The sequence below is a fragment of the Podarcis liolepis genome (genome assembly GCF_965112155.1).
Source record: "Podarcis liolepis genome assembly, chromosome: 2".
Lineage (NCBI taxonomy): Eukaryota > Metazoa > Chordata > Lepidosauria > Squamata > Lacertidae > Podarcis > Podarcis liolepis.
In genome coordinates this window covers 121,847,670-121,871,351 of record NC_139555.1, presented here as the reverse complement: position 1 = coordinate 121,871,351, position 23,682 = coordinate 121,847,670, and the positions used below count along the sequence as shown (strand labels likewise).

The window sequence follows — 23,682 nt, the reverse complement described above, 5'->3', positions numbered from 1 at the left end:
CTGAACTAGATCAGTGTTTCCCAACCGGTGTTCCGCGGCACACTACTGTGCCGTGAGACATTGGCTGGTGTGCCGTGGGAGGGAGGCGGGCGAGTCGGGCGGTGAGAGGCGGCGGCGGCGAGGATCCGCGTCGAGCCGGGGGCGGCTCCGTGGTGGTGGTGCCGAGCGGCGGGGCAGCGCGTGCAAAAGGGAGGAGCGCGAGACAGCGGAGGAGGCCGGCATGTCCGGGCAGCAGCAGCAACAACAGCAGCAGCAACTCCCGGCGACGGCTCCTCAAGCCCCGCCGCCGCCCCCTCCTCCGCCCGCTATCGCCGCCACCACCACAACAGCCGCCGCCGCCTCAGTTGCCGCCGTCCCTCAGTCCCTCGCTCTGCTGCCTCCTCCCACCCCCAAAGCTTGGAGGTTCCCCGGCAAGGGGGAGGGAAAAAACTTTCACTTTCGTGCGTCCCTCCCGGCGTGACGCTGCGCACTGACGTCACGGGGCGGGGCTTTAATGGTGGTGTGCCGCGAGATTTTTTTCAGTAAACAGGTGTGCCGTTGCCCAAAAAAGTTTGGGAAACACTGAACTAGATGACCTTTGGGATGCCACTAGCTCTGTAATGCTGATGCCCCCACACCATGGTGTTGGCTTAATTTTGAAACACTCCTGTTCTTTATTTCTCCACAGTTTTGCTGTGAATTGCAGAGGCTCTGAACTCCTGCTGTCCTTTAATGCTGTTTATGATGTTCCTTAATCCTGGCTCTCACTCATCCATTCTGACTCCAGCTGTAACTTGAATTTGAGGATAATCATGTTTTTCTGATAGATTTTGGCTAACTTTGCTTTTTAGCTGATTTTCAGAAATGTGTTTGTATTAATCAGAAATGTGCTGGATATACACAACTAAAAGTTTTTTAAAGGGGTGGGGAGATTGAGCAGTGATTTTGATGGTTTCTCTTTCTTCTTTGTTGCTGTGGATCCCACCACAAGCCTTTCCCCAATCTTGTGACACTCACTTTCCATCCAAATTGAAGGAAAGGCAATATTTGAGAATTGCTTTAGGTGTATCATGCATGAAATAGGCTGTTATTACTGGCTACCTGCATCTTCAGCCGCCCAGCCTATGGCTAAGTGGATGTCATGTCATGGAATGTATAAAAGCAGTCTAACTGCTCTGGCTGAATGTTTTCAATCCACCTTCTGTAGTGAGGAAGCAAAGAAGCTGGCAGGGAGGAGGGATGCTTAGATGCTCAGGAGTTGAAGCTGAAAGAGAGAAGGAACAGAGTGGCTGAAGAGAGAGGCGACTTTCCTGCAGGAGATGAGAGGGATTCTTGCTTCAGATTCTGCTGACAGCCAAGGAGGAAGCCAGCAAGGAGAAGAGGCAGATGAGGAGCTCCATGGCCAGAGTTGGATCTGAAATAAGGAGCCCCTTCTTTTGGGCTCCAGGCCTTCAGTTCATGAGACTTGTTGCCTGGTCCCCACAGCCTTCTAGGAGGGGAGACCCACTGGGAGTGGGGCCACATGAACTCTTCCAAGTAAACTACTTTTGTTGCCTTCAATTTGCCTAATTTTTATCTCATACATTCTTGCTTTTCCACCTGTGGCCCTTGAGGAACGTATTTTGCCTCTCTGCGGTTTCCACCATCTTCCTTCCCTTCTCGTAGGCTAAGGAGAGTCTTTCCTAGATATAAGAATGCAGTAACTATTTTAGACCTCCAGGGGCTGCAAGACTCTTCTTGCCTAACCCAATGGATTTGCTGCATCTTGCTTTGAAGACACTGGATATAATAAATATTATTACTCCTTTTGTAATATCCGTTTGACTGAAATAAACAGGTGCTCTCCCTTCGTCTTTAGTGGTTCTTTCCTTCTTATCACAGGAGTTCCAGAGATTTTGAAGTTCCTGAGAATATTCACAGACTCTGGCAGGGAGGTGGCAATAATTGGTCTTCCTTTGTAAAGTGACTGAAGAACTCGTGTCCAAAGTGAGATGCGGACATAATCTGTGGCTTTGCAGGTGTGGAATTGAGTTACCTGAAGCCAAGAGGGTGTGAATTCTGCTCAGGGCCTGGGGGTGGGGGAAACCACCTGGATGCTGCCTTTGGTTCCAGGACGGAAGAAAGGAGGCTTGGAAATACAATAAAAGAAATGTGTAGATATCTGATCTGGAGCAGGGGGTGGTGGGAGATGACCAAGGTGGGGTTTCCCCAAAAGTCCGCAAACCCAGGAGGAAGTTCTCCTACTAAGAGAAAAAGATGCCCAAAATATTTAATTTATTTTAAATTTTTATCCCACTCTTCCTCCCAAAGGAGCTCATGCAGCAAACATCAAAATCTTAAAACAATACCATTTAAAATGAGCTAATCTTTCTCCCTCTGCCCTGGATGTAAATCTTCCCTCAACCCTTTTTCCCTGGTTGGGAGAGGGGTGGCATTTGGGGGCCTGCCTCAGGTGTCAAAATGTATTGGGCTGGTTTTAACAATGTATTTGGTTGGCATGCATATTTATGGTATGATAAGGTCAAAGCACATAAAGCATTCAAAAACCATATTGTCAGGAAAGCATTGTTTAATGTCTGGGTAAGATATAAAGACTTATTGGAAAATAAAACCCCAAGGTGGCTGTCACCAATGGAAGCAAAAGCTCAGAAAAGGCTTAATATGGAGGCCAAATGGCTGACATATTGGGAAATTTTGGAACAAGAAGGAGACAAATTGAAATTGCAGAGTTTCGAAAAATTAAAAAACAAAGTGAGAGATTGGCTTCATTATTATCAGATAATGGAGGCATATAATTTGGATAAGAAAATTGGTTTCCAGGTGGAAAAGTCAAAATTAGAAACAGAACTGTTAGAACCCAAAACTAAGAATCTGTCAAGAATGTATAACTTGCTGTTGAAATGGAATACTCAGGATGAAACGGTGAAATCTGCTATGATTAAATGGGCACAAGATGTTGGACATAATATTATGTTTGCTGACTGGGAACAGTTATGGACCACAGGTATGAAGTTTACAGCATGTAATGCCTTAAGAGAGAATATTATGAAAATGATATACAGGTGGTACATGACCCCGTCAAGCTTGCAAAAATCTATCATTTGCCCGATAAATGCTGGAAATGTAAAGAAATTGAAGGTACATTCTTTCACCTTTGGTGGACATGCCCAAAATTAAGGCTTTCTGGGAGATGATTTATAATGAAATGAAAAGGGTATTTAAATATACCTTTCTTAAGAAACCAGAGGCCTTTCTCCTGGGCATGGTCGGCCAATTGGTGCTAAAGAAGGACAGAACTTTTTAATGTATGCTACAACAGCAGCAAGAATACTCATTGCAAAGTATTGGAAGACACAAGATTTACCCACTCTGGAAGAATGGCAGATGAAGGTGATCGACTACATGGAATTGGCAGAAATGACTGGCAAAATCCGAGACCAGGGAGAAGAGTTGGTGAAAGAAGACTGGAAGAAATTTAAAGACTATTTACAGAAATATTGTAAAATTTATGAATGTTAGAAGGATGTTGGATAGAAACTAAGTGGTTTCCAGCTGTAATGCTTTAGGAGATACGAAAAAAGGTTTGCAAATGGGTAAAAGCTTAATGGTAAGGATTTGCTGAACTAACAAACTGAAGTGGAATACAAAGAAGGGAGGTATGAGGAGGTCCGGGGAAATAAGCGTAAGGAAGATATGTTATGGAAAATTACTGTGTTTTTATGTTGTATTTTGTTTCTTTTTATTTTTCATTTTCACTGTTATACTTTAAAACTTTAATAAATATCTTTTTAAAAAATTAAAAAAAATCACTGTAAGTTAACCACTGCTTATCCATATTTATTCTTTTCCTGGTTGTAGCTTCCACTGGGGATATCCGCAGTGGTGTTTTTCTTTCTAATAAGTTTTTCTACTTTCCCCATACTCTAAATAGGTTTTTTCTGATTACGTGATTTATAAGTTTTATATATTTCCGCTTTTTAGGTAGGCATACACCCACTTGCACTGATTCCAAAGCTGTGACATATGTGGGAACCTTGACCATTTTTTTGCAACCCGTGACTTTCTTCAACTGGTTCCTTGAAGGATTTCCTAGAAATCACCTGATTTCCATTTCAGCTGGGGAAGAAAGCAGCCGGCAGGGGGCAGCAGAGGATCTCAAAAAGGGGAATGCGAGAAAATACAACTAGGGACTGTGGAGAGATGAGCGAGGGTGCCTTGTGGCAGAGAGAGAGCGTGAGGGCAGGAGACAAACACACACACAGTGGCGTAGCGTGGGGGGTGCCAGGGGTGCCAGCCGCACCGGGCGCAACATCTGAGGGGGCGCGCTCGCTGCCTCCGGAGTCGCCGAAGAGCCTCGGGCGCAGGCTGTAGCAGAGCCGCATGTCTCGCAGCGCCCGGCTGAAGGCGCCCGGCAGGCTGCGGCTCTCAGCACTGGCCACAGAGGACGCGCCAGGCAGCCCCTCTTCAGAGCCCCGCCTCCGCCGCTGCAGCTGCTGGGCCGTTTGATTTTCCTCGCCTCTCTGCCCCCCTCCTCCTCCGGGCAAGCGGCGTCGTTTGAGCAGCAGCGCCAGCGGCAACTCGCAGGTTAGGGGTTGGGGGGGGGGCGCAAATAACTTGCCTTGCCCCGGGTTAGGGGGCGCAAATTACTTGCGTTGCCCCGGGTGCTGACAACTCACGCTACGCCGCTGCACACACACACAAACAAACAAACAAACACCAGTGTTAATGAAGGATCGAGTACTTTCTCAGCAAAATCTGCCTCTGTTCTTCAATTCCTGTGAGAAATGTCAGTCAAGCAGCCTGAGATTCCTCTGCTAGGTTGGCATGCAAACGAAATTTAGATTATTGGAACTTGCCAAGGACTGCTTACTGCACCCTCAGCTATTCATCTTATAAGTAAAAATGAAAACAAACATTAAAAATAAAAAGGCCTTGTTCTGGGAACTGCCCTGGGACTTTCCCACCTGACTCAGAGGTTGCTGAGGGAGGCAGAAGGGGGCAAAGTCCCCTGGGAAACAATCCAGGTTGGAACGGAGAAACACACCAAGGACGTTTTTATGCCATCATCTATTTGTTAGACTCCATATTCTGTTTCCACACGATACCAAGAAGAGGACGAATATAATGTCAGGAGAGATGTCCCTGCAGGCCTGGTCTTGAGGTGGAGAAGCCTACAAGGATCCAGTGTGGGGCTGTGGTTTGACTGGGATATGGGAGCCTGGGAGTCCTGGGTTCAAATCCCCACACAGCCATGAAGCTCCCTCAGGGACTTGGGGCCTGTCAGGGCCGTTATGAGGAGAACATGAATGCCACCTGGATAGAAATATTTGTTTTGTGAAGGAAGAGTCAGCTAGAGAGGAAGATGCCCTTTGCCTGCCAGAAAGAGGACCCAGGAGTCCTGGCTCCTGCCGAGTCTCCTCCCAAAGGGGACCCAGGAGTCCTGGCTCCTGCCGAGTCTCCTCCCAGAGGGGACCCAGGAGTCCTGGCTCCTGCCGAGTCTCCTCCCAAAGGGGACCCAGGAGTCCTGGCTCCTGCCGAGTCTCCTCCCAAAGGGGACCCAGGAGTCCTGGCTCCTGCCGAGTCTCCTCCCAAAGGGGACCCAGGAGTCCTGGCCACTTGACCTTGAGGAAGAGAGCTGTGGAGGCTCAGGGTTTTGTCCTACATGCTGAGGGAGACGGGTCTTTCCAAGGCTGGAGGGGGCCCAGGCCAGGCCAAGAGGGACAAATGCCAAAGCCACCTGGGTGCTGAGAGAGAAAACGTCTTCCCCTGAGCGACATTTCTGCCTGCCGATCTCCCAGTCAGGCAACCTGATCTGTGGGCTGCTGTGGCTTTCAGTTTCTGCCTTGTTTGGCTGCTCTCCCTTGCACCAAAGGTCTCCTCTGCAGGGAGGGAAGCGGGGAGGCTGAGGCAGCCCCACCCGGCCTGCTTGTCGGGGACGGAAGCCATTTTGTGGAGGGCTGGCAGTGAAGCAGAAAGGGAGGGGAAATGGCTGCCTCCTCCTTCCCGAAGGGGCTGCCTCAAGCAGCGGCTTTGTTATTTGTTCATCTACATGCCACCATTCTCCCTAACTTGATTCAAGGGTGGTTTAAAACTACATAACAAAGCTATACAGAAATATTCTTGAAAGTCTGTGAAGAAAAAAAATATTTTCCTCCTGGTTGTTAGTTGTTGTCGCCCACTCCACCTCCAGGAAGAAGGGAAAGGAGAGGGAGAAAAGTCTCCACAGAGGAGACCAGGGGAGCAGAAGGCGCCTCAAGCCACCGAGGACTTTCTAAAACAAGACTAGCACTTTGAATTGAACTCAGAACCAGACAAACAGGCAGAGGGTCTTTTGGCCCCGGTGAGATTTGGCCCTAAATGAGCTGTGACAGGGAAAATCCTCTCAGGTTTATCTTGTAGCAGCTTGTTACGGCTAAAATCTGGGTGCGGGGTTACTCTGCCACCCAGCTCATCGGACTAAGTCCGTGGGTCCCTGCGGAAGAAAATGAGCTCAGCCGGACACAGGAGCAAACTGCAGAAGGTCCAAGTTTATTGCGCAACAGGTTCAAGGCGAGATTGAACAGAGAGAAAGGGGCGACATGAACTTTTGAAATTTCCCTCCATGTCCCAGAATACAGTGCAAAATACATCCCAGTTACATCACGAATACATTAAGGAAAGGTTGGGTTACACAGATTACATCATGAATACATTAAGGAGAGGTTGGGTTACACTGGATTAACATATGGAGGAGGGAGGGGGAATATGCAGAGCTGGAGATATGCGCAGATAAGCACATCCTGAGAAGACAATGGTCCATGTACGCATAGTCTGTCACCTGGCATTGCCCGAGGAAAGGTTTGGCAGAGTGATTTTGACAGGATTACTTGAGAGATTATGGAGGACAGGGGAGGGGTGATGGAGTCCTAGAGAAATTGAGCAAATATATTGTAGTGAAGAAGACATGCCCCCCCCCTTCCGTAACAGTCCCCCATTCGGAGATAGATTTGCATTAAAGTTCTGTAAGAACTTGCAAATCTTTTCTCCGCACCCTAAATCTCGGTGAATGTAGGCGTTCCCTGTGAGTGGGAATACGCTCTAATGGAAAGGAGGTGGGTTGAGCAGGGCAGCAAAAGAGGGAGCAACACGGACGAATACAATGTACACGCGTGTTATATATATGCGCTAAATAATAACTTGGTATCTACCGTACCAGATGTGTGGGTTTATGCAAACCTGAAAGGGACTTGCAAGCCATGCCTCTTACGGTCATTTGCAAGTATAGCAGTGCAGATAGCTGGATATGGGGTATTATATAAAAGAACATCTGTTGTATTTTGTTACTAAATTACTTGTGGCACCCTAGCTCTTGGGAGAAACATTTTCAATAGTGGTTTATGCTTTACATTTAGCAGGAAGGTCTACTACTGACTGAAAAAAAATGCAGTTTGCTTTCCCCCCCCCCGCCATTTTTGTGTTCTCAGGTGTCAAGGTAGCTCTTCTGTGGTCTCACACTGACATAGTGCTACAGCAACACATCCTGTCTGTTGAATCCCCTCAGGGCTTTCATTTAACCATGTTGCCTAGCATTCACCATAGCTGGCACAGGTTTGGGCATCTCTTGAGGGAGAGGTCTTCGCCTTGGCCTTTAGCTATGGGATTTTATTATAGGCTGTGGTCATGAGAAGTTGCTCACTTGCACTTAAAGGACCAAAAGGCTAATTGCAGCCTGGATACACTTGCCCAATTCAAACTGAGTCCAATTTGAATTTATCTTGCCCCATGGTTCTCAACTCTTCAAACCAATCTGTTAAAAGAAAGCCATTCTTAACAAGGGCAGTTGTCCAAATAAGTCAATTTAAGTCTATAAGGGATCATTCCTGCTAAACCAAAGCATATCCACCTTCATGTTTCTTAGAAGCTTCTCCTTGGTAAAGCAAGTTTTAGCACATTTTAAAATGGATAGGGAAAGTTGGCAGAGTGCCAGGTGGAACAATGAAATGTGGTTATAAATTGAGCTAAACATTGGACTACACAATAGTGTGAGCTATTAGAAAGTATAAAATGCATGAGAATTCTCCATTGGTGTGTAAGCAATAAGACATTAAACATAAAAGCAGTTACACACAATAAATTGCCCCCCTTTGTGGAAATCACACTGTCAGACACATTTCAACATTCTTACATAATAACACATAATACAAAACAAAATAATTAAATATCTGTTGCATATCTTGACACAATTGTGATCTTTTACGTATGTATCTTTTGAATCCTGGAGCAGAGGCTTGAGGTTCAAGTGAAAAGATGTCCTTGCAAGTCAACTCCACCCCCCTTTGTCAGGCCCACTCCCCTGGCAGTCTATATCCTTTGAAAGAGATAGCTGTGGGCACTTGGAAACTCTGGTGTCTTGTGATGACGGAAGAACTGAGTTGAGGGGTTGTTGCTGCTTTTCATCATTGCACATCTGTATAGGTGATATCCTGTAAGGGGCAGGGTTTTGGGGCTTAAAGACAGTTAGAAAAGGGAGGGGGCAAAAGGCAAAAAGGATGTCCTTCGGTTTCTGTTGGAAGCTGCAAATAATAAAAATCTTAGCGAATTAAGCGTTTCATTCATTCCAATATTATTATCACATTTTCCTATAACTACTGTTATTATCTGCCAAGTTCATTTGCTTTCCTTCACTTTGGAGAGAAAGAGAACTGTAAAAAATACAAAGGTTAAAAAATACAAAAGAAAGCAAAAAATTAGATTACCAGTCAGATGAAAACAAACTTGACACAAAGACATCAGATTTAGAAAAGAATTATTATTAAATATATTATCAAAACCACGCAGATTACTACTAGACTGAAAAAAATGGGAAAACCATGGGGAAAAAACTTTAAATTCACCATGTGCTATTTGATAAAAGAACTTCATGAAACTGACTTTCAACATGTGATGAACATGTCCCCAAAGTAAAACACACACACACAAAATGACCTATGAGGAACCAAATAAATAAATGCTAAAACACACAATTAATAAGTAACCTGAAGTAATCTGTTTTGGCATTCTAACATCGCAAATGAAAATAAAATAGTGTTTCTTGATGTGACAACATCAACTGTAATGTTAATACTGGGAAATGAGTTAATACCAAGAAAATGAATGGCAATTTAAAGTTGTGCAGGTACCTTGCACTAGCCAAAATGACAGAGTAAGAAATGCTCAGGCAAAAAGGTAAACAAATACCATTCCACAAACAATGTTTGGTTGTGGAAGTCACTAATATAGCATGGATTCAGACTTGTTTCACAGAACAGAAAGAAAGTTGCTGTGGGAGGAAAAAGGGACAAACACTTTGTTATCGGACTTTCAACATATCCTGTTAAAAGGGAAAATTATTTCATGTGAGAAGCTTGTCAGGAAATGCTGTTCCTAAAATTCCCATTGAGGGGGGGGGGGGATGCTTTGATATTTACCTGTGAAAAGAATTTGGCATGTTAAGATTTGAAACCTGGAAGGCTCTTGGCTTTTGATGGGCTAGTTTTTTTTTTGTTTTGTTTTGTTTTTTTTTAAAGCCTTTTGTCTTGCGTAGCCTCTGGAGCAAAGAAACATTTAGGGTGATTTCCCTCAATGGTTCAAAGTTTTTGCATTTGGATAAATTTCTCTCTGTAGTTGTCGAAGAAACCTCCTCTCCCCCTTACAGTTCCCCCCTTCCTCTCTCTCTCTTCTTTAGCTAATCTGGCCTCCGTGCATGTGCAGAGTTCATGTCTCAGCAAACGTTTTATACTATTGAAATGTTGCATCCTTTGGCTAAATTACCATCCTTTGGCTAAATTACCATTTGAATAAGGGAAAGGAAGGGTAAGGAGTAGATTTTGAAAACAGGGTTTGATTTTAAACACAAAAGAGAAACTCAGCAATTTAGGTATTCAGCAAAGCTAGCAATTTCAGCCCAAGCAAACTGAGACTGCTTCCTTTATGTACAGGAAAGGGCTAATATCCCTCTGGCCATTCGCGGAACAATCAACCGCTCTCTTATTTATGAGTAAAAATGGCCAGAGTTAGAATTCATAGGATTTTTTTTTTTTTTTTAACTTCTCAGCCATTTCAGCCTTACCATTTGCAGACAAAAAAAATATTATTATTATTATTAATATTATTATTATTTCCTGCCCTTTATTTACAGGAATGGTCAAGGCTAATTCTACTTGATTATTCATTTGTATGTGCTTAAACTTTGAGTAGACTTTTAAGTCTGATTTTTAAATAGTAGACAAAATGATAAACACTGTAATCACTCAAATGCTTGGTATTACCAGTTGGGCTTCACCTCTCACCTTTTAAAACTAAAGAGCAAAGCTAGGCTGAATTTCAACTCCATTACCACACCAGAATTTAAGAATTACCCTCCAATGCTTGCAGACACATGGTCTTCCACACAGCCACAAATTGGGAGAGTTGAAAGGGACCCTGGGGTCATCTAGTCCAACCCTCCAAAATATAGGGTTCACAGCAAGATTTCACAGCAAGATTTGTACTACCAAAGAGACATACACATTTAAGTACAGATTTACAGCTGGGAAAGGAAACATCTATACTCCTGAGAGGATCTCTTATAAAGCACAATTAAAGCAGCCCTAGATTTGATTTTTTTTAAAAGGGAATACACAAGTGTTGCCCCCTCCCCTCTTTGCAGTTTCCTTTAAAGGAAGCTTACTCGGGAGTAAATTTACCTAGCACAGAAGTAAGAAGGGAGAAACCAACTGAAAGAGGCAGAGTGAAACAAGGGGGAGGGGGGGGCATTTTCTAACAAAAGAGGCCATGAAGTCTTATAGAGACTGATATCAGGAGCCTTACAATAACTCTTCTGTCCAACCAAATCAAAGTTAAAACTGGACTCAAATATTTTTTCTTAGAATGAACACCATACTTTTATAGGCATACGCTTAATGAAATACATACACTGCATTTTAGCTTGAGAGAGCAGTTGTGCTCAACTAGGCTATTGCAGCAGAAACATTTGGTTAACTTCTTCCAGAATAGACTGGAGCAGAGGTGTACTCACGAACTCAAAAGTTACCAGAAAACATTTACCATTAGACTTAAAATCACCCTCCTCACTTAAAACTAGAAGAAAGAGGTGGGGTAATCCCCCTTTCAGAACACAAGTAGCACGTATACAGGATTTCACCACTTGGGAGGGAAACTCTCTTTTAGAGCCTCTCTCAAATAACAAACATTTGCACACTCCATTCTCCATTTTGTTTTGTTTAAGATCGATAAGGCGCAACATGGCTTCCTTAGATTTAAATTTTGAAGCAAGCTTGCAGTTTAAACTATGCACACTTAAGAAAGGCAGTCTGCCAGAGACAGAAGGAACAGACAACACACATAACAGACAACATGTAAACATACATATTCTCATATATGTATTAACAGACAACACACATAACAGACAACATGTAAACATGTAAACATATATATTCTCATCCTTTAGTTGGTTATTGCAAGGAGTTGGGCCACTACCTTTGGCTTCATTAAGTGAAATTAGTAGGAAGGTCCCACATGGTTTTATGAGCCTCCTTGCCTCTTCAAACACACCACCAGTTAATCAAACTGGTAGGGCTCATAACGCTTGGTTGACTGGGTACCCCTTTATAGATGCATGCGTTGCTGTTGTTGCTTTTTTGCTTTTTGCTTTTTTTGGGGGGGGTGTCTGGGATAGAGAAGGAGGAAAGAGAGGGGTTGATTAGGATTGGTATGTCTAGGGGTTTGGTATGCTTAGTACAGGGACGTATAGTAAAGAGGAGAAGGGGCTTCTAGTTGCCTGGCAACTTCCTTAGTGGGTTTTAGAGAGCTCTAGCTATCCGGTTCCTTGCGTTCCCTTTCCTATTTCCTTATTTCCTATTTCCTTATTTCCTATAACCTGGGGTCTCTTTCCACTCTGCCGGTCCTGCCCAATTCCTCATGGGCTATCCCTCCTGGCAACCTCCTACCTATCGTCACATCTCAGGAAAAGGGGCCCTACTGGACGCCCGCGCCATGCGGTGCCAGATCGGGTGGTCCCTGGATAGAATTTCGGGTCGAAAATCCCCCTTGCTTTCGGAAGCGAGCTTACAGTACACGTGGTATGTAGCTCGACCGTTGCGGCTGGGATTAGGATAGAAAGCAAGACCACTTCCTGCCCCCTAGCAAGGACGCTCGGGAAGTTCGGAAAGAGAGCTCCAACCCCTTGCTTTCAACTGGGATGCCCGTTGCAGAGAGTCGGCTATCTTTCAAGTCGGGTCTCTCCGTCTTACTTTCGGGCTCCCAATTGGTGCGGCTGGCTGGAGATTTTAAGGAAAAGGGATAGAGCTCAGAACCCCCCTTTCGGGTTGAGCAGCGGTCCACGGTCTCTCTCACTAACCGGACCAAGAGAAAGGCAAGAAGGAGCGATAGAGAGGAGGGCAGAGAATTCAGTTGCCAGGAGACTTCCACCCCCTTCCCACCAGTGCACTGGATTTTCCTTTTTCCTTATACTCACACGTCTTCTATGATGATCCCGGGATCGATGAATAAGCCGGCTGGATCCCTCTTTTGCTCCCCGGCTGAACTCCTAGGGCTTTCGATTACCGCCCAGAAGATGGCTGGGGGTCCAAAAGGATCTTCCCAGGCAAAATGGCCTGGAGCCGGCTGAAGATTTCGGGGCCCCCAGTCAGCAGCTCGGGAGAACCGCAAGCCCCACATTGGGCAGCCAACTGTTACGGCTAAAATCTGGGTGCGGGGTTACTCTGCCACCCAGCTCATCGGACTAAGTCCGTGGGTCCCTGCGGAAGAAAATGAGCTCAGCCGGACACAGGAGCAAACTGCAGAAGGTCCAAGTTTATTGCGCAACAGGTTCAAGGCGAGATTGAACAGAGAGAAAGGGGCGACATGAACTTTTGAAATTTCCCTCCATGTCCCAGAATACAGTGCAAAATACATCCCAGTTACATCACGAATACATTAAGGAAAGGTTGGGTTACACAGATTACATCATGAATACATTAAGGAGAGGTTGGGTTACACTGGATTAACATATGGAGGAGGGAGGGGGAATATGCAGAGCTGGAGATATGCGCAGATAAGCACATCCTGAGAAGACAATGGTCCATGTACGCATAGTCTGTCACCTGGCATTGCCCGAGGAAAGGTTTGGCAGAGTGATTTTGACAGGATTACTTGAGAGATTATGGAGGACAGGGGAGGGGTGATGGAGTCCTAGAGAAATTGAGCAAATATATTGTAGTGAAGAAGACATGCCCCCCCCCTTCCGTAACAAGCTGAAACATCCCTACTGTATTGAAAAAAACACCAGATTTTACAATAATCCTGTCAGGAGGTGAGGAGAATATGGATCCTTGTGGGCAGACTATCCCTGTCCAGAAAAACTGGATGGAGCAGATGAAAAGTGAAGCTTAAGACGTCCCTGAGGTGACTGAGCCCATTGAGTCCCAAAAGTGGGTCCTGGAGACCCCCCCTCAAAACAGCCAGCCTCCTTCTTCACAGGGGCTTCTTTGGTTATACTAGTGAGGGTGCTTAGGGGACATCTACGGCCATCATCCCACCAAGAAAGTTCAACAATGGATCCCTCCATTAGATTTCAACCTTGCGTGTGTCCCATGCTTAGCTCAGGTTTCAAGCGTTCAGGCTTCTGGCAGTGGGATGTGGGCCAAGCGCTCTCTGGGCCAAGCACCCAGCCTGGGCTCAGGGCCTTCCAGAAGAGGCTGGGCAGCCGCTGGGTCTTGCTGACTGGGCAAAGGGGGCCTCCCTGACCCCCAACTCCCCTGGGCCTGCAGGCTTAAGAGGGTCCCAGGCAGGGGGAGAGAAACTCATGTTGGGGCCAGTAGGATGAGAGAAGGAAGCAGAGATATGTGGAGATATAAAATGCCCCTTTAAAAACCACATGGGGAAAGGGAATTGTGGCAAGCTGGTGGGCTCTGGCCTGACCCTGTGCTAAAACCAAACGTGTTTGTCAGTGTCCCACCACCTGCTGTGCTTCTCTGTGTGGTCATACACGCGCTCGCGCACTCTCTCTCTCTCGCTCTCTCTCTCTGTCTGTTTTGACTTCAACCCTGAGGTTCAGCCCTAGTTGCAACACTGAGCATTTATTACAAGGCACACACTTAACCACTGGAACCCCCTGCCACTAGATAGAAGGACACAGGAGAAGAGCTGGGCTGCTGGATCACCCCAAAGGGGCCCATTGAGTCCAGCATGGTGGTCTCCCAGTGGCCACCCAGATGCCCCAGTAAGGAATCCTGCAAGGAGGACACAAGGGACACCCAGTGAGTGGGATGCTAATGCGTTTACTGCCTCTGGCAGTGGAGAAAGAAGGGAGCCATCTTTTAAGACTTGTAAGGGCTTTTTTTTTTTAAAAAGGACACTGGAGGCTGCCTTGCACTGACTCTGTGGGAACGTTTATATAATTTAGCAGAGTTTAAACGATTCCCTGTTTGAGTTTATGCAGCGACAAGCGGATTGCTAACTCGTTTGAGTCCTATCAATATTTATACCTTCCCGGTTGATAATCCCTTCTGTCCCTCCAAACAAAACACACATGAATCTGAATCATATTAACATCAACTACTTTACTTTCAGATTCATTCAGTTTACAGAGTTGTTCCTGAAGGCAGGCTTTAGTTACTTAACAGATAAACTATATACTAGATAGTAGTGAATCATGAGAACACTGTATCCATAGCAAGGGCGTAGGAAGGGAGCGGCGGGGGGCGGGTCGCCCGGGTTCCATCATGGGGTGTGTGTGACAAATAAGGAACAATTACTGCCCTAATAGGGCAGTTCATTAATTTATTTATTTTTTGAAAATGCCTGTTCCAAAGGTCTTATCTTACTACACAAGGGATTATATGTATGAAATTTCATGCATATCAGTTAATATCTTGACCCTCCTCCACGAAAATAGCTGTTTACTTGGCTGTTTTCCTGTGTTGTCAAGGCTGAAATTTCAACTCAGTGGAGCAGGGTCGCCATCCCAAAGAGGATAAAATGGCTCCTTGCCTGTTACGTTACATGCGGGGAAACCCGTGTGGAGTTCCTCTCTGTATAAAGTTTTCAAGCTGTTCCTGCGCATGCCTGACAAATTTGCCCCATTGTCAAAATTTATCTTTCCCCCCACCTCCAGTCTCTGTTGTTGTGTGTCCTGGCTGAGGGGGAAAATAGAAGACGGGTGGCCATCGGCCAGGGATGGTCTAGTTGAGATTCCTGCATTGCCCCAGGGATTTGGCTAGATGACCCTCAGGGGTCCCTTCCAACTCTACAGTTTTCTGGTGCAGGCTTGTGCAGAGGTTTAGGTACAAGTTGGATGCAAGGGGTGCATAGGATTGCAGCCCATCTTATGCACCGTCGGCTCGGGAATAACTCCCACTGATCATGATGAGACTACATTGCTGCTATACAGTCCTGTTTTTTAAATAAATGTTTTCCTTTTCAGAAAATAGAGAGCATGGTGAAATCACAGTAAATAAAACCTCCCCTTTAGTGGTTTCAAGCAGTACTACAGGTTCCACATAATATCTGTAGTGCATTGTTTACTGTGAAGGCACCTGAACTTTGGAACTACCCGCCTATTGCAACAAAGCGCGTGCCTTTGCTAGACTCTTTTTGGGCACCTGCTAAAAGCATTCTTCTTTAGGCAAGCATACCTAGATCCTTAGTAAGTTGAAGTAATTTTAATCTTAATATTTTAGCTTCTGTATGTTTTAAAGTAGGGTTGTTAATTTTTCTTGATTTTACTGCTGGTTTTTGTTTTTTTTTGGGTAAACCACTTTGTAGGTTTTTAAAATTTTATTAAATAAATAAACAATAAATATAAGTGAAATAACACGAGCCAAAACACAATTCATCCTTAGATTTAAGTATCTGTCCATAGTCGCCTACTTGTTATCAGAGGCCCAGAAGCCACATTCCTTTGTAAGAAAATATGAAATAACGTAAAACCAAAGGCAAACTTAAAAAAAAAAAGTTCAATGTTGGGGAGGGGTGACACGAAATTTTCCTCACCGGGTACCACCTGACCTTCCTCCCTCTCTCCATCCCAGAAGTTACCAGTCAACACTCCCAGCAGCAACCGACCAACAGACAAACTGCCACATAGAGGCAGTTACTCCTCTGGGAATGTTGGGCTTGACTGACAGCTTTACAGACTCCGCCCACGAGTGCATCTCCATGGGGATCTTATACAGCCCCTCCCCCCAGTTCCAGAGAGGGGGACATTCACAGACCCCCCTGGAGATGCGGGGACTGAACCTGGGGCCCTCCCCTGGCAACCCCCCTCCCTACAAGGTAGGACAGGAAGAGCTGAGGGAGGGAGGGAGGCGGCGATTCCCAGCGAGGAGCTGCAAGAACTTCCTCGTTCCCTCTTCAGCCTCGCTCGCCACTTGTGTCTCGAATTCTGCCCAGCGACCGATGCCGCCACCTGCGCTCAGATTTCCGATTGGTGGAATATTTCCCCTTGGCCAATCCTGGCTCGCTCTGCTGCTGGTTCCTCAGGCGGGGCAGAGAGCGGGTCTCAGAGCGGCGGAGAGAGGAGGAAAAGGGCGCTTCGTTTTGGGGGGAGATGGGGGTCCTCCTCCGCTGGCCCCCCCTGATCCTGGGGGCGGCTGCCCACCTGCTGCTGCTCCTGGACTGCGCAGGTAAGGACTCTGCTCTTGGGCGGGGGAGAAAATAATCCCTTCCCAGACATCTGTTTCCCAGACTTGGCTTGTTTTGTATGCCGCCCGGGGCAGGGGCCGCTTCACTCCTGGGCTCGGGGCTCAAGCAAAGAACAAAACAAAGCTTGAAGGTGTTGGCAGGATTAATGGCGGGGAAAGTGACTCGCCTGTCCCGCCCCCCCCCGCAGCTTCGTGTAGACTCTGGTTTGTGTGAAAGTGTTTGTGAGTTTGTGTGTGTGAGAGATACAGATACAGAGTCTTCCCTCTTCTATTTTTTACCTTCCCTCTTCTAATCTCACCCTCAGCCGCTCTTAAAAACTCAGCTAAAAACCCTGGAGACCAGCCTGGGGGTGGGAGCTGGACGCGTGTAGAGCTGACTTCATTGCGAGGGAAACGTCTGAGTAAGGAGTCCCCACCCGCAATTCCCGATGTTGTTTTGTTCAGGAGTTCCCTTTCACAGCCACATTCATCCCCAGGTTCTTCTGCTTTACAGTTGTAACTCCCCCAGTCTCCCCCACCAAGAAAACCCCTTTCCTGTTGCCTGTCAAAAATGTAGGTTTCCTAAATTATGCAGGGGGCTCCTCTCTGCCGTTTCTGTACAGCCCCTTGTTCACGACGGGCACAAACAACTCCAGAGAAACGAAAGGCCCCCCCCACCCTACAGCCCAGTTCTCCTTGAATACCCCTCCTTTTATATTCTCCCTCCCCCCCAAAAAAAAGTTCAAAAAAGTTGGAGCCTCTGCCTGGCTTCTGAAGACCTCCTAGACATGAATTGCCCTTGCTCAGAATATTCCTGCGCCCTCAGCCCACCAATCCACAGGCTTTGCGTACTATTCCAGGATTTATCACTGTTAAATTCTTAATTCCACATTCCTGATTGCTGCCTTTGGTGTTTTTCTCCTTTTGGGGTTGCCACTCATGTTCTCTGTTTAACTAAAAAAATGTATATCCTGCTCAATTGTGGTAAAAACTCTTATTGTTTTACAGGAAATAGTAAAATAATAAAAACAGTTTAAAGCATTAAAAAATAACTAAAATTAGCATTGAGAGGTCAAAACACGTCAACATTTGCCTATCTGGATAGGGTTGCCCAAAGAAAAATGTTTTAAACGGACACTTTTGTGAGACAAGCGTATTCTTCATGGGAGAAAGAATGCAAGGGGTGCATAGGATTGCAGCCCATCTTATGCACCCTGCCCTGGGAGGGGAGGGCCTTGGAAGTGGGTCCCATTTGATCTGGCCTGAAAGGAAACCGAGGAGCCGGAGGGAGGTAGCAGAGTGACACACCATCAAGGCAGGGGCAGAACTACCTGCCCTAGCACCTGGAGCAGTGGGGTTGCTAGCAGGGAGTGTGTGTGTGTGCTGAGGCCCTTCTTTGTGTGCTGTGCCGCCTCCTTGAGAGGTCTGGAGGATAGCAACGCGAGAACAGGGCCTTCTCTGCAGTGGCTCCCCCTCTGTGGGATGCTCTTCCCAGGGAAGTTCGCCTTGCGCCTTCATTATACACCTTTAGGCGCCAAGCAAAAACATCCCTTTCTAACCAGGCCTTTGGTTGATTTGATTGACATCCTATGCACCTTTAAAATTTGGGGTTTTTGGGGAGGATGTTATTGGGTTGTTTTTATTTTGATTGAATATTTTGTGGTTTTAGATTTTGTTTTCGTTCTGTGAACTGCCCTGAGATCTCTGGGTATAGGGTGATATATAAATTCTAATAATAATACATCCCATTTTGCTACCTGAAACAAAACAGGACTTGCTCTTCCCCCCTTAGCACTGTGCCCCCATGTAATTCAAGGCAACACATAAGAGGGAGGGACATGGGGCAGAGGGGCAGCACCTGCCTTGCCCATAAAAGGTCCCTGGTTCTATCCCTGACATCTCGGGGGGCGGGGGCTGGGAAAGAGACCCCTTCCTGAGTCCCTGGGGAGCCACTTCCAGTCAGTGTGAACAACTCAGTGCTACCTGGACCAGTGTTGTGACCCAGGAGGAGGCAGCTTCCTGTTCTCCCGTCTATGGATTTTGCTTCGTCTGGTCTCCCCTCCATCCGTGTACCAGACCTGAGCCTGCTTAGCTTCTGTTCGGTGCCTGCATCCTGAGCCTTCAGACCATGTTGTAGAAGCTCTCATCAGCTTGGCACTTGCAAGTGGGGGGCAATTCCTGCCCCCTTGGCAAAAGGGGAGGGGCTGGCCTCTCTCTCCCCCACACGGAGCCTCAGCAGAGACATGCAGAGATTTAGTGCTGCCTGGCAGAGCTTTTTCTCACAATATCTCCATGGGCTATTGTTACTTTTATTTATATCTTATTTTTTTCTCTTCCAACTCTGATTCTTAGGCTCCCTCTGCTCTGCCTCCTCTGTGTTTAAGGGCAGGTCTACAAACTCCCCCAAACCCTGCTGAATTTTGGATCTCCTAATTCAGGGCTGCTGCCTGTGATACAGCAGGATTAGGCTGCTGCCTTCATCTGCAGGACCCCTAACTCTCTGCCCCTTTTCTCTTCCTTTCCAGGCTCCACTTCTCACTCCCTGCGCTACTTTGAAACAGCCGTGTCTGAGCCTGGCCAGGGGCTGCCCCAGTTCATTGCTGTGGGGTATGTGGATGACCAGCAATATGTTCAGTACGACAGTGACACCAAGGAGGCGCTGCCTCTCGTTCCCTGGATAAGGAAGGTGGAAAAGGAGGATCCTCAGTACTGGCACACGGAGACTCAGATATATCACGGTGCTGAGCTGGTGTTCAGGGGGAATCTGCAGGATCTTTTGAATCGCTACAACCAGAGCGGAGGTGAGTGGAAGGCAGGAGAGGCTCAGAGTCACACTCCCCCCCCCCAATAACATTTCCTCCAAGGGCCAGAATTGCAGGGAGGGGGCTGCTGGGAGGAAAGGAAATGGAGGGTGGGGGTCTCCACCAGGGCAGAGGCATCTCCCCTTCCCTTAATCACAGCCAGCATCCTCAGAACACGAGCCAGATCCGGAACCCCTGACCAGGGAACACCCCAGGCCGCAACGCACACGTAGGCGGCCGGCGTACATTGAGGACTATGAATGCGACCTCCCGGGCAGGACTGGAACTTAGAGGGGAGGGGTGTTATGTACTGAGTTGAATAGGATCCAAAAGGCAGCAGTCGGATTGGTCCTAGAACAATAGGATACAGAATGCAGCAGTCTGATTGGTCCACAGGAGCCACCCAATCCAGCTCCAGGTGGAAGTGAATCCGCAACCTGATTGGCCTACAGATGAATCCTGGAACTAGCCAATCACTTGGTGCCTATTGTGTAAATAATGTATATAAAGCAGACATTCTGGGGGAACTTCCATTCCTCCTCACCACTATGAGCTGAATAATGAGCATGAAATCCACTCTCGACTCCAAGTATATTTCACAAATACATGGTTAAAACCATAAGCAGGGTGGGCAACTGAAGTGGGGGGGGGGGTAGACAAGACCCCCCAAGGTCATCCTGCAGCCAGGGAGTTCCCAGAAGATCGACACTGGCAATTATTAGCCTGGGGCTGCCATGTTTTACTGTCCTGTGTCCAAAAGGAGCATTAGGCCAGAACTGGATCAGGCCCATTAATATAATAAATAATCTGTTTTTAAAGCTCTTTAGGTTGTGTTATTTTGGGAGTTTCACCCTGTCTGATTTTAGTTGGAAAACGTATGGCCAGTTACCTGGGAGGGAAGGAATCCCACTGAACTCTGTGGAACTTGCTTCTGAGTAAACCTGCATAAGATCCCACATCTCCAGCATTTATTATACATCTGTATTTCTTTATTGTCTAGCAGTCTACACTTAGGGACCCTTTAGAAAGGTCTTTCACCCCCTTTGTCCAGTTATGGCCATTTCTCCCCCACTCCTCCCCCACCCCCTAACCCATCCAGCCTGGGAACTGTTACGAGACGAATCACTAAACTCAGTAAAAGCTGGTAGACCTCTGGCCAAAGCCTCTTGGCACACATTTTTGTTTTTTAAATTTCTTTCTGAAATGAGTCAGAAGATGTTAGTCCTTTTGAGACGTTAGTTGTGAGAAAGGAGCCAGCATGCTGGAAGGGTGGGGGGAGGCATTTAGAGTGTCTAGCCCCAAATTTGAGTGATTCCCCCCTCTAATTGCAATTTTGGAGCAGAACTTCAGAAGTGGGAACCTCTGCTGGGTCTGGAGGGAGATCTCTGTATGATTTTGCACCTTCACTTTCCAAGCTTCTATACTTACTACCTAAGCAGGCTCCCTGCTTCAGGACTTTAGCCCTGCCCCTAACAGCACCACAGGTGTCCCAGCACTTCAAACAATAACTGAAGTGGAGGGGTAGAAAGGTGGGTGAGATGGACGGGTGGGCTATGCTAGGATGCCAGCTTCAGCCCCCTGCCCCTTTTGGCCCCTGGGGACAATCCTGATCAGGATCTGGGCCCTGAAGCCAAATAGATTCCCCACCTGTGACACAGAATAATGGAGGTGGAAGGAGCCTTGCCAAATATCCTTTATCTTGTTTTTTTTAAATGATATTTATTGAGAATTTAAAATTACAGAGAAAGAAAGAAAAAAAACAAGAGAAAAAGAAAAAGAAAGAAAAAGGTAGACAAAAATAACAATTGAACAATACAAGTCAATAAAAAACTGCAACAGTCATCAAATCCATCTTCTCATGTAGCTGTTCCAGTAAAGCACTTGTCTTGCAAAGAGCAAGCACTAACGCTTGTTCTAGGCACATTCTTGTTCAAGGTCAAAGTCTGGTCCCACGATCTTTAATCTCTACAGCTGCAAAGCTCCCCAGATTGACTCTAATAACAGTTTCACAAGCTCCCTCTAGGGGAAACAATTTCTATTTGTATCCGTCTTTTTAAAAGCAGATCTAGCAACAAAGTTCCTTTCCTTTTTCAGATATTTTGTTTCTTTTAAATGCAAGAGGGAACATTGGAATCAATATGTTTCTCTTTTTTAACTATCTGTCAAAAACGTTTGTCCACAGTCAATGAACTTCCCCAAAGCGTCCGTCCTGACACCCCGCTCCCAGGTTCAAGACGGTGGAAATTTATCTTTCTTTACTCTCTCTTCTGCAGGTTTAAACAGTCTAAAAAGATTCCCCCCTCTTCTCCTGCTTCCAAGGGGGTTTAGTAATTTTAAATGATGGAAATTTAATCCTTTACAGACGACTTTCCAGACTCTAGCTTGCAATGTCTTTGCTTCACTCTATTTACAAAAGCGGAAGGCGGACTTCCTGTTTAGACCTTCCCACTTTGGTGCCAAATTAAGAAATTTCATAGTCCAATTTTCCGTTCTACTCACAAGCAGTTGTTTAAAATCCAATTGTCCACAGGAAAAAGTCATCGCTCTCCGGCAACAGCAATGCTGCTTCACTCCGTGAAAAAAGCAGTCGATTCGAAGCACCGCGCCATTCACCCCACATCGCTCCGGATCCCCGAAACCGGGTTTCCCCACGAGTAGGGGAGGCGCGAAAGGTGCCAGCCGAATCCCACGTCCACAGGCTTCTCCCGCCTGTGGTTTGTGATGGGTCTCCGCCTCACCGCGGCGGTGCAGACCCTAATTCTCACGAAGCGGATTCCTCCCGATCAGAGGAAATCCGCCATTGCCAGAGGCGCTAACCCAGAAGTGCCGAATATCCTTTATTAGGCATGGCAAACCACACATTATCAAACAGACACCATATACAAATTGTGCAAAATATGAGCTCGGCATAACAAGGTTTGTCTCAATCAGATCTTTAACTCCAGAGAAAATCAATTTGCATAAATAATACAATGCAACACTACCACATCACCAATCAATTAAGAATTATTAAGTCTCTTTATAATGGCCCAATCTTTCTACATGGACTGCACTCAAAAATTCAGCCACTATTAAAGTAATTTGATCATTCCTGTCCGAAAGCAGGTCCTGAACCGTCGGTAGCATAGAAATCAGTCTATTGAGTTTTAAGGCCTCTAATAATTGTCTTCTGGCATAAATTCCAAAATCAGAAGAAAAGAAAATAAGCTCCAAAGTATCAGGTTCCTGTTTACTACATTTGCAGAGACGCTCTTATTCTGGGAGAGCTAAATATCTTCCTCTCACTATCATCGAGGGAAACATATTAAATCTGGCTAACATAAACAGCCCGCACAATTAATGATTCTTCAGATTTGCCATGTATCCTTTTTGAAAATCTCTACACAAAGGGAGATTTAAATAGAGAGGAGAGCAAGTCCTGTGTTTTGCAACCTCAAGCGTGGGGAAAACACTATTTTCTATAAGATTTTTCCTGATAATTTCCCAAGTATCTTTGGGGTCAGAATTTTCAAAGTCAGTTAGATTAAGCCCTATCGAGTTCAATTTTCTCCTACAAATCAATGATAGATTGTAAATCACATTATCACTTAAGAGGTCGTAAAGGAGAGAATTAGGAGATAGGGCTCTGTAATGCAGGAAGATCCAATATTCCAAGGTTCTCAGCCATACTCTTACTGATAAAGGAAGTATTCCCATCTCACAACATATTGATTCATATTTTACAGAGTTTGCAAGTCCTAATAATGACCTCAGAAGGGATGCATGAAATTTATCCAACCTCTTAAGGTCACCTGAAATCCTACGGGAGGAAAAAAAAAAGATTTAATATGGTGAGCTGTCACTATAGCCTTAGCTATTGCAGCAAAGATATGTGTGTTCCAATTCATGTTATTTTTAAATACAATTTCCAGATAATTGAAATGCTTAGCTTCTAATACAAGAAGATAATTAATGTCCATTAATTATCCAATGTTTTGGGTTCCCTCTCTTTGTAAATTGCATAATATTTGTCCTATCATAGTTAATTTTGAGGTTATTAATAGAGCAAACGTTTGAGAAACTCTTAAATAAATTTTTAAAACCCAAAGAGGAAAGTGAGATAATTACTGCATCATCTGCATAAAGTAATAAAAAAACTGGGATATTGTTTAAATAAGGGATATGAGTGGTTACATTTTGAAGAAATAATGGGAGGTCAGATAAAAAAGATTAAATAGGGTAGGGGCCGAGATACAGCCTTGCCTATCTCCTTGGTTATTCAG

The 23,682-nt window shown here is 45.8% G+C and overlaps 2 protein-coding genes, 1 long non-coding RNA gene and 1 pseudogene across 8 annotated transcripts in view; 3 read left to right on the top strand and 1 right to left on the bottom strand.

Moving 5' to 3' along the window:
• LOC310702041 overlaps window positions 1–23,682 on the bottom strand; it is a 257,327-nt gene that overhangs the window by 95,554 nt on the left and 138,091 nt on the right. The window lies entirely within an intron of this gene.
• Window positions 1–23,682, top strand: part of LOC310701705 (H-2 class I histocompatibility antigen, Q9 alpha chain-like) — a gene marked incomplete at its 5' end in the record, with an annotated part of 167,789 nt that overhangs the window by 28,196 nt on the left and 115,911 nt on the right. For 2 of the 4 annotated variants that reach the window (XM_083492990.1, XM_083492989.1), the window contains 2 exons: window positions 16,547–16,622; window positions 19,145–19,420. In XM_083492990.1, the coding sequence (XP_083349116.1) occupies window positions 16,547–16,622; window positions 19,145–19,420 (352 nt within the window). Of the gene's footprint in view, window positions 1–16,467; window positions 16,623–19,144; window positions 19,421–23,682 lie in introns of those variants that run through there. The other 2 variants (XM_083492992.1, XM_083492991.1) reach the window with 2 other exon arrangements.
• LOC310701772 (major histocompatibility complex class I-related gene protein-like) overlaps window positions 1–23,682 on the top strand; it is a 139,620-nt gene that overhangs the window by 81,242 nt on the left and 34,696 nt on the right. The window contains exon 8 of one of the 2 annotated variants that reach the window (XM_083493123.1): window positions 668–1,352. The exons of the other annotated variant lie outside the window; for it this stretch is intronic. Coding sequence (XP_083349249.1) covers window positions 668–678 — 11 coding nt within the window. The 3' untranslated portion in view covers window positions 679–1,352. Of the gene's footprint in view, window positions 1–667; window positions 1,353–23,682 lie in introns of those variants that run through there. 2 annotated transcript variants of the gene reach the window in all.
• The window catches only part of LOC310701696 (major histocompatibility complex class I-related gene protein-like), an 84,555-nt pseudogene that overhangs the window by 28,278 nt on the left and 32,595 nt on the right, over window positions 1–23,682 (top strand). The gene's annotated exons all lie outside the window — the stretch shown is intronic.